Below are 11,296 nucleotides of genomic sequence, written 5' to 3' on the forward strand. Positions count from 1 at the left end.
CCCACCCCCCCCCCCCCCCCCCCCCCCCCCCCTCCAAGAAACGGGGCAAAATATCGCGATACTATGCTGTATCGATTTTTTATTTTTTTTTCCCCCACCCCTAAAAGATATGTAGTACTGTCTACCTGAGCAGAGAATGAAGAGCTTCTTATCACAGCTTCTCCTCTCTTTGTTCACATAGTGGCTAGCCTTCTAGTGCATGTTAGTGCATGTGAGCGTGCCCTTAGCTCTGCTGTCATGGCGGTTAGGGGGCAGCACTTTTGCTGTAGTTTGTACTGTTAGTAATGAGCTGTTAGCTGTGAGCTGCCGGCCCATCTTCAACATGTTAAGAGTCATTGAGAGGCAATTTAACATGCTCCCAATCTCAGATCTTGCACCTTTTTAAAAGTAATGTGATAACTTTCTTCGTTTCTTTTGGATTGCCTCAATACCAACCATGCAAATAAAGAAAAGAAAAGAACCTGAAATGTAGGCATTGTTTTGTATGTTAAGCAGAGAAGGGGAACATCATCACGCTACAGTTCCAGTTCTGCCTTCCTGCTGTGAAAATCAATAATCATCCAATAATTTGGCATAGGACAGTTGCTGGATTTGAACTTGAAGCAGCAGCAGTACTCATGTAAATGAAAGTAGATTAACCAACATTTGTCCAGTTTGCTGGACCAAAAAAGTGAAGTGACGTTGTTCCCTGTTTTTGCTTTATGTACATAATAATGAAGAAAGTATTTTTACTAGTGCTGGGCAAGTTAACGTGTTTTTTTATTTTTTATTATTATTTTGAAAGTGCGTTGCTCACTGGCAGCGGTGGAGGAAGTCTTCAGCAGACTACGTTGATGCAGCGTGTGGGAGAAGTATAGATAAACAAAAGCAAAGCTAACAAATGCTACAGAGAAGTGGAGACAAACTGCAGCCGGTTAGTGTTGTGGAAGATGTCGTTCTGAGGAACGTTCTCAAGGTGCGTTCGCGTCGCGTTTGGTGTGAACGAGCCTTTAGGATCGCAACGAATGACGTCACGTATGAGCCTCAAGACGCACCGTCACAAGAAGAATACACGATTTGTATTAAAGGAGAGGACGACTAAAGCGACGGCGTTACAACGTGCAGCAGCTGCTGCTCTCACTGGAGACTACTGGACATCGCTGGGTCACCATCATCACCTCTGAGTTACAGCATTATAGTGATGAACAGTAGAGCTGCATTCACATGCTCTGACTGTCATGAAGACACAAGACACATTTAGATGAAACATGTTCCTGTTGCACAGCAGTGGAACGTTTCACATACAGTCAGCACACTGAGCACAGATAGTGAAGAGATAGAACTGCTACTGTGTAAAGGGAATACTGCTGTTAACAACCTGATTTGTTTAAAGTGTTTGCAAACCAAATGTTACTGCACTTTTGTTCATATAGCAGTACTTTCAAAATAGAAGTGCGCAATACACTACTTCATTATTGAACTTTGTCATAACAATGCGATTAATCTCAAAAAAATCCTGCGATTAAGAATGTTAATCGTTGCCCAGCACTCATTTTTACAAACGTTAGAGGCCTTTGTGTGACAACCGTCATTCTATATTTTAAAATGTATCTTCAAATTGTAATCCTGCTATAATCTCCATTTTTACTAAATGTTTCAGTAATCTGATTACGTCGTATGTACCTGGAACAGTAACGGAATACACTCATTTGTATCCTAATTACGAAACCCTGTTTCATGTCTGCCCTTAAGTCTTTTAAAAAAAGCGACATTTATTTCTCAAGTGAGGTCAATTTTCTTAGCTTTTGCACTGCGAATAGAGGCATAAACCAATCATGTGTGCAACAGACATTCAACACAATTTATTGTACAAAGACGGAGGCTCAGTAGTACAAAAGCTTTTTACTTTTCATCATGACAGAGGCAGCACACATTTATTACCTTTCACAATAAATGCCCTAGATGTACTTACTGATGAACTGTTTACCAGAGGGAACTCTGATTCACTCAAAGCATTTGGTTAGAAGGAAACTCAAGAAAATATCTTCCAGTAGCTCAGACAGACTGCCGGACGCTGCTCTGGGTCAAAGGATCCTGCTGGTTGCACAAATCTATTCGCACCTTTTATTGGACAAGTGTTCCAACTTTCGCAAATTTGCATTGCTGCAGTGTTCATAGTTTTCTGTCGGGTGACATGCACGATGATCTCTGAAGGGCAAAACAATGGGCCAACATGGCGGCTCGCATGGGACTCTCTATAGAAACGCAGCACAAGTCGGTTTCAAGCAACAATATTTGAATTTCCTCTCAACTGAAGAAAAACAAAGAGATCAAACTGCAGGTTGTGGGCACCAGACTTCACAGTATCAGACCTGAAACAAATAAGACACGTAAGGGTCAGTGTACATGTATCAATAACAAGAATACATATGTTTTCACTAACCCAACGTATCTCACCGTACATTCAGTTGTGTTTTAAAGGATCCGGCCCTTTTAAGTAATGCAATTAACAACATATACATGCGAAATTAGTTCGCAGCTAAACATTAGAATCTAAACTACAATGATCAGATCAATATAGAATATAGTATCTCAGTATATGAGTAGCACACAACGCTGTCTGCCACACTGTCTAACTGATTATCGTACTTTCATGATAATCAATAGTTTCTGCCCAGCTGACCTCGGCTGTCTCTGTCTCTTGCAGGACTCTGGCTGCTGCTCCGTGGTAGACACAGCTTTGTGTGTGAGAGAGACTTCGGTGTGAGTGGGTGAGTGTAGCGTCCTTCCACAGTGGGTGTGATGTCTTCAGAGCTGCTGGTAGAATTGGGTGAAGACCCTGCGACTGCACAGCTAGGACAGCTGAAGCTGACCACCATCGAGGACCAGCAGTGGCCCCCTGATGAGTCCACTCTCACAAAGTCAGGTGAGACGTATGTTATTGACAGGGCTGACCTTAACCCATAGGGTCAACTATCCATTATCCAGGTCCCATCAATTACAATATAGGCTAATCACCAGAATATGCTTGTTGTTGTTGTTATTATTATTATTAGTATTATTAGTATTATTATTATTATTATTAGTATTATTATTAGTATTATTATTATATAATTGGCTGCAAAAGTAATCGGAAAGACTGAGATTTTGACTTTGGTCTACTTTTGTGATGAGCCATGCCCTTTTGAAGTTCATTGGTCAATATCTTAAAAATTAAATAAGAGATCCACAATATTTTGATACATTTTAACAATGTTATTCCAATAGCGAATCTCAGAAAATTGGGTAGCAAACAGAGGTATTAAAACAAAGGCATTTTTTTGGCATTCACAACAGCACAATCATGTGGCCGAGAAGGGTAATACTTTTTTAGAAGCATAATTATGCACATCAGTTCCAGTTATTGGTCTAAGTCTCTTTCTAGCTCAGGATCAGCAAATATAGGTTTCTACCCTTCTATGTTTGGAACTATCCTTTGGGGTTAGAACCCTAAATATAATGGAATATAATCCAGTAAGGCTCTCAGGCATTCTGAATTGCATTTAAGTATTTATCTTATGACTGCTGAGCCAACAAACATATACATGATACTTCCCCTTCCTGTTCTGTGTCTTTTGTTTGGGGAAGTAACCTCTTTAAATGTGCATGTGGCACCTATGAACCTCAATGAAGCATCAATTTATTTGAATTAATTTACAACCACCTGAACTTTAATATGTGCTTCAGAAAAAATGTCTGCTTATTTAAAAAACTCTTTGTACAAAAAGTCTGTGTTCTCTGAGAAGTTGTAAATAATGTCGCAATATTTTCAGGGGAAGAGCTGTAATATTACAAGAAGAAAGTCCTTTTGTCTGCTGTAGCCTCCAGCCCTGCAATCTGCTCATCTGATTAAAGATGCTATATAAATAAAGTTATTGTTAGGGCCCGAGCACCGACGTAGTCGGAGCAGAGGACCTATTGTTTATTATTATTTTACGTGTTTCGTCGCAAAAAGGAGGTGCTTGCGATACTGGGAATTTTGTGAAATTTGGCACGCAAGCCAGAATTTGCGAAAATTGCAGTCTGGGGTGTCCAGCTGCGGTATGAAATATTGGCTCGATAGCGCCCCCTATTGAGTAGCCCCAACACCGGGTTTCACCTAGCTGTATGAAATTTGGTAGGTATGTGGATCGTGATGGGACGTACAAAAAAATTCTCTTGGAATTTTTCTCTAAACCAAACAGGAAGTCGGCCATTTTGACTGTTATGACGTTTTTGGACAGTTTCAAGGCGTCGTACTTTAACGAACTCCTCCTAGAGATTTAACCCGATTGACTTCAGATTTGGTCAGTATGCTCTTGAGACCTTGGCAGTGAAAAGTTACTCAAAGATCAAAAAGTTATCGAACTATGTATCCGTGGCGTCAAAAAAAACACCATTCGCCGCGAAACAGGAAGTTGTTGTAACTCGGCCATATATTGTCTAATCTGCTCCAAATCTCTCATATGTCATAACATCCTGACCCGGAACACATCTATATGATAATTTAGAATCATAGTAATAGCGCCACCTAGTGGCAACTGTAAGTTGTAAGTTGTGTACTTTGACATCCTGCTCCACAGATTAATCAGATCCCTCTAAAATGTTGTCGGAACAGCCTTAAGACCTTGATAATGCTTCATTGTGAAGATTGTAAGAAGTTGTCGAAGGGCGGCGACGTGGCAGCTCGGCGAATTTCGATCCTTCGCCATGAAGAAATAAACTGATGTAACTCGACTCCACATCATCAGATCTTTACCAGATTTCACATGTTTGATTAGACTCCAGTCCTGAAGATATCTGCAGGCCAATTTTGAATCATAGTCATAGCGCCACCTACTGGTAACAGGAAGTTAGTCTTTATACTTTGGCTTGTTTCACTTGGTAGGTAAAACTCGATATCAAATTAGTTCCACACAAATATAAGAAGTTGATAATGCCAGTTCATGAAGCTTTTGATGTTTCATCGAACACCGTTGTCGTGGCGATGCAGTCTTCGCCATTAACAACGAAGGTAATTTTGAGAGGCTAAAAATGCTCGAAACATAAGCAAACTGGACAAGCAGATTACAAGCCCGAATTGTAGTTATAGAATATGATTTTATTGTTTCAGAGTGGCAAATCGGCTCAATAGCGCCCCCTACAAAATTTCAACGAAGCAGCCCTTGCTGTATGTTTCACATAGATTTATAAAATTTGGTAGGCACATGTATCACATGTGGACTTAAAATAAAGTCTCTTGGGACCATGCTCTAAACCCAACCGGAAGTCAGCCATTTTGAATTTATGAATTTCTAGTGTCGTTTTTGTCATTTCCAGGCGCTACACTTTAACGAACTTCTCCTTGGGAATTAATCCGATCAGCTTAGAATTTGGTCAGAACAATCTAAAGACCGTGGCGATTAAAAGTTAGTAAAAGCTTTAGGTTTCATCGAACGACGTGGATATGGTGTGATGGGCATTTTACATGGTTCGCCATCATCCATCAAGCTGTTGTAACTCGAATGTACTTTCTCAAAACTGTCCCAAACTTGACATGCTTGTTGACTGTCATGGCTTTAGGACTTCTGCATGCCAATATTAACTCATAGTCATAGCGCCACCTACTGATAAGCACAGACGTAAGCAGGATTGTATAATTACAGCGGCCCAAACAATGAACTTATTGAAAGGGTTTGTGGGCACACCATGAGAAAAATACTTCTCTGATCTAAATATGTGCAAACTAAGATGCTTGGAGAGCAAAAGTTAGATAACAGTGGATTTTCAAACCATGTCAGTGGGCATTAGTATAAATGATCTGTCGAGAGCTTCTTCATGACAATCAGGTTAAACGTTACAATTAATGCTTCACACTACATTCTAAAGTTACAGAAGAACTTAAAATGAAAACAGTGTTAAATTAAAGTGTTCAAGTAACAGCAAATGGCACTACTGTTTTGTTAACTTTCATGTAAGTCCAAATACAATCAGCAGGACACTGCAGGGAGTTGAACCCATCCCAGTAAACTGACAGTCTGTTATGTTACAAACACTGAAGCACATTCACACACATTAATTTTCTTAATGATCTTTAAAGGCTTACATGTATGATTGTATCGGATGTACACTCAAAACATTTGAGGCTTAAGACCTGGCAACATGATCTTGCTACGCTGCTGGTCTACGCAGGAAATATCTCACTCGTGCACAGAGTGTGATGGTCACAGAAATTCATAGCCGCGTCACCGAGAGTCCTGCCAGTACCAGCAAATACCGTTTAACTTGTGCACGCAGTGTATGACGGTCACAGAAATGCATGGCCAGAGTCCTGCTAGTACCCTCGACGTGCGTGAAGTTGCGAGGGCCCGATCAATGCTGCTCGCAGCTTTAATTATTATTATGGTAGAATTCCCTTCAGACCGTCTGAATGGACCACTAGTTAACGATCAGGCGTACATCTCACCATCGCGGGTCTTATTGAACATGCACATGTTAACTTAACTAGCTCAAAGCTGCAGGTCAGAGGAGCGCCATTTTCCATAGCAGACTATGAAAGCTGTTTGTAACGATTGGTCAGAAAGCACTTGATATGTACTCTGGCCTTCATATTAGAAGTCAATGTTGGTATTTGGGATTGGGTTCATTATTTAGTTATTGATTATGTTTGTGCCCTTGTATCACCAGGTGTGTAGGACATGATTTATATGAAGGCCTGCAGGGGATTTCATATACTTAAAGACAGTCTCAAGTCAATTCAAGTAACTCATTATGTCGATGGTCTGGGAAATCCAATAAAGAGGAGCAGCGTTCTGGCAGAATGGGACCATGTGGGGTTCTAAGAGTCGGGTAGCAATGTTGATTACCAGTAAATAAAATGTAGACATATAGACATTTGTACTGTTCCAGGGATATCTGGAGGGTGTTTTGGTTACTTTCTTGAATGTTTAAGCTCCTTCAGGATCTAAATGGAAATGTATTGGCAGAGTTCTTTATCTTGGAGGCTCAGGGTACCCTAATTTGTGGGGAGACCTTTATGTCAGACTTTACCCGACCCTGAATACATCCAAACTTCACTACTCAGGAGAGAATAAACTACAAAAATATAGAAGTAATGAAGATGGAGGCTCTACTTTGTTTTCTCATCCGCATTTTGTTTATTCTACTGTTCTGAGGCCTTTCTCCCCCCTTTCTTTTCTTTTTCATCCTCTTTCACCAACCCTCTAAACTCTGTTATACTTTAAGGCAGGGATTCCCAAAGCTGCCTATTGGGGGTGCGCGAGAGGAAAAATGTAATGGTGGTCTAATGGTGCAGCCCTGTCTCCTAAAAGTTACGTTCCTCCAAAACTAAAATGCATTCACAATTACGTTTGACCATAAACGTATTTTCTCCCTGATTACGTTTGTGTTTGACGTATTACAAATACGTTTCTCATCAACATATCTTTGCCATACTCTAGTCTTTATTATTTTTCTGTGATCTGCCTCGCCTCTACCCCCGCCACCCACAAGTTGTTGCCCCGCGGCCTGTTCCGAGGGCTGACAGACCTGACGATGGGGTGCCTCACGGCGGGGGCGGCTGGAGACCTCTCGTCCGGCGCCAACAGGTGAGCGCCCGCCACTCGGAACCATAAAACCAAGTCCCGGATTTAACCCCGGGGACATTCTGGAGGTATTGTGGCCGGGTGATGTGCCTCGTTGCTGGGGAGGTATGAGCCGAGAGTGGCGGGGTGTTATGGAGGTATATTTTATTTATTTGTATCCATCTAACCATAACTTCCACTAGGAAGCCACGTCCCCACCCAAACCTAACCCTTAAGAGAGTCACGGTTACTCCCGGATTTTACACGCGGGCCTTTGTGGAGGTATTGTAGCCGCGTAATGTTCCTCGTTGCTCGGCCTGGATGAGCGCATTTCTGCCGGAGACAGGCGGCGTGTTGTGGTAGTATTCTGACCGCGTAATAGGGAGAAGGAGAGGCGGTGGTGGAGAGGGAAAAATATGTTAGTGTTAAAATGTTGATTAGAAACGTATTTGTAATAAGTCAATGTAATAAGTCAAACACAAACGTAATCGGGGAGAAAATACATTTTTGGTCAAACGTAATTGAGAATGCATTTTAGTTTTGGGGGAACGTAATTTTTATGAGACAGTTCTGTGAGGTTCTGGCTAACAGCTGTCTGAAGCCCTCTTATTTACGTCGCCACCTGAACACCAAACATGCCAGTGCAAGTCAAAAGCCCCTTACATTTTTTATATCGAAATTGGAGGAGTTACAAAACAGCCCAAAACAACTGCAGTCTCATTCATGTGTTGGGTCTACAAAAAACGCACTATGGGCTACATATCTGGTCACAGAATAGCAAGAAAGGGGCTACCTCACACAATCGCCGAAGACATGTGCTTGCCAGCTGCCAAAGAGATGGTGGAATGTATGATTGGAGAGAGAGAAGCAAAAAAGTTGGTCGTGATCCCGGTGTCCAACAACACTGTGGGGCGCCGCATCGATGCTTTGTCCGAAGACATCCTGGCTACATTAGTCGGTTGCGTGAAGAAGAGTGAGTTTTACTCTCTGCAAGTAGACGAGCCTACAGATGTGGCTAATCTGGCCAATCTTCTGGTGTATGGCAGTTACCTTTTCAAAGGCATAGTGCAGGAAGTTTTGTCTTTTTGTGTTTTTTATCTTGTAAACAAACGCCATGCGCGAGCAAACTGTTCTCTCATTGGTCCGATTTTTATGGGCTATAAATAGTAGGGGTGGGAATCGCCAGAGGTCCAGCGATACGATATTATCACGATACTTAGGTCACCATACGATATCACAATACTGCGATATTCTGAGCATTGCCATTTATTACTTTTTTCAACTTCAAATTATGTCCCCAAAGGAAAACGGTGTCAACATGTTTTCCTCACTTCAGTTCATCTCACTTCAATCATTTTTATTGCAGCAAAATAGGACTGACCAACAATGTCATAAATGTTGCATGCACCTGACAAACTGAACTGTTTGTATTACTACATAGTCCAACTTAACTAAATGCAAACGTGTGGACTCAGTATATGAACTATAACTTATATAAGTAGGATATAAGAGTTATTAAAATTAAAATTAAAATTGCAACTACTACTTCCTAGGCAGTGCACACACACAGAAATTACTTTTTTTCTTCAACTAAGCCACAGGAAACACTAAACTAATTCTGTTGAAGAAGAAGAGGTACTTTTAGCAGAGCAGAATGGTTACTATGCTTGATTGAATATGCAAATCAAATATCATGAATGTATTGTATGAGACAGATAAAAATTATTTTTAAATTTCTTTTTTTTGTTGCATGCAAAGAAAGTACCTAATTACTCACATTAAAATATAGTTTTCATGTACAATAACTAAGAAATAATGCCCATACCCTAACCCAAGTGCATAAAACCAAAATCAAGTTGCTGCACATTTACAATATTAATCTGTCAATTTAAAGAATTACCAGATGTAAAAAAAAAAAACACAATATATAAACACAGAAGAGACATCGTACATCAGTTTTTGTGAGGACATATGTGCGCCGACTAAAACCTTCTGCACGTATAACAACAATAAACCCTGGTTTACTGAAAAAGGGACCTTCGTTGGGCTAAAAAAGAGCCCTACAGAAGTGGTGAAAGGATTCTGTACAACCAGGCCAGAAACACACTGACGAGGGCGATCAAGGTAGCTAAGAGGAGCTACACTGAAAAGCTGGGAAAAAAGTTTTCAGCCAACGACCCCTCATCAGTGTGAGAGGCCTGCAAGTACTCACCAACTACAGGAGACCACCCTTCCCCCCTCCACTGAGAAGAATCACCAACTGGCTGACGACCTGAATGTTTTCTACTGCAGGTTTGATCAGTCCACTTTAACACCCCCCAACTGCCCCGTCATCAAACAACCACCCACACCCCTTGCCTCCTCCTCACCTCTCCCAAACGACCCCCCACCGGCACTGAGGATCTGTGAAGAGGATGTGAGTCGGCTCTTTCACAGACAGAAGATCAGGAAGGCTGTGGGCCCAGACGGTCTCTCACCCTCCTGCCTGAAAGTCTGTGCTGACCAGCTGGCGCCCATCTTCACGCAGATCTTCAACCGATCACTGGAGCTGTGTGAAGTCCCCTCATGCTTCAAACACTCGACGATCATCCCGGTCCCCAAGAAAACCTCCATCACAGGATTAAATGACTACAGGCCCGTCGCCCTGACGTCTGTGGTCATGAAGTCCTTTGAGAGACTGGTGTTGACCCATCTGAAGAACATAACAGGGCCCCTGCTGGACCCCCTGCAGTTTGCCTACCGTACTAATAGGTCGGTGGATGATGCAGTCAGTATGGTGTGGCAACCCGGGGGACATGGAGGCAAGATTCAGGGATAAAACAGGTGACTCAGCGACAGTAGCCATGTAACATAAAGTGTCCTTCAATAAACAGGGTAGGGTAAAGCGAGATAGGGTCAAACTCAACAAAAGATTCCTCCCGGTCGGGGTCTTTGGCCTTCAGTCTACACCCAGTGTGAGATGATTCCTCCGTCCTGTTTGGGCAGAGCAGAGGAGAGAGGTGAGTCCGCTTAATTACCTCCGGTCTGCTGAAGCTCCTCTCCAGAGGTTCAGGAGATCCTCGTATTCTTCTGCCCAGTCTGTCTGGCGCTGCTGCTTCACAGCCCTGGGAATATATGCTCATTGTAATTAGCTCATGGGCTGCAGGTGTGAACACTGCCTACTCCCTCTATAACCTCCCCCAACCTGAGCTTGGGGATCCGCCTCCTGTACTGTGTCGGCTCGGCTTTTCCCCCTGGTTTGCCACAATGGGACTGCACTACATGCTGCAACACCTCGACTCCCCAGCGTCGTATGCAAGGGTTCTGTTTGTGGACTTCAGCTCTGCGTTCAACACCATCATCCCAGCAATACTCCAACCCAAACTCTCCCAGCTCACTGTGCCAGCCTCCACCTGTCAGTGGGTCACAAACTTCCTGACTGACAGGACGCAGCAGGTGAGGCTGGGAAAAATCACATCCAGCACCCGGACTATCAGCACTGGCGCCCCCCAGGGATGTGTGCTCTCCCCACTGCTCTTCTCCCTCTACACAAACGACTGCACCTCAGAGGACCCGTCTGTTAAACTCCTGAAGTTTGCAGACGACACAACGGTCATCGGCCTCATCAGGGACGGTGATGAGTCTGCATACAGACGGGAGGTTGAACAGCTGGTCCTCTGGTGTGGTCAGAACAACCTGGAGCTAAACAAGCTCAACACTGTGGAGATGACAGTGGACTTCAGGAGGAGCCCCCCAAC

At 42.8% G+C, this 11,296-nt stretch overlaps 1 protein-coding gene across 1 annotated transcript in view; it reads left to right on the forward strand.

Annotated features, from left to right (window-relative positions):
- Positions 1 to 11,296, forward strand: part of arhgap1 (Rho GTPase activating protein 1) — a 34,356-nt gene that overhangs the window by 5,703 nt on the left and 17,357 nt on the right. Inside the window, exon 2 of the mRNA XM_031852000.1 lies at positions 2,687 to 2,905. Within this exon, the coding sequence (XP_031707860.1) occupies positions 2,782 to 2,905 (124 nt within the window). The 5' untranslated portion in view covers positions 2,687 to 2,781. The remainder of the gene's footprint in view (positions 1 to 2,686; positions 2,906 to 11,296) is intronic.

The sequence above is a fragment of the Anarrhichthys ocellatus genome, unplaced genomic scaffold, assembly GCF_004355925.1.
Source record: "Anarrhichthys ocellatus isolate YVR2014 unplaced genomic scaffold, GSC_Weel_1.0 scaffold12, whole genome shotgun sequence".
Taxonomy (NCBI): domain Eukaryota; kingdom Metazoa; phylum Chordata; class Actinopteri; order Perciformes; family Anarhichadidae; genus Anarrhichthys; species Anarrhichthys ocellatus.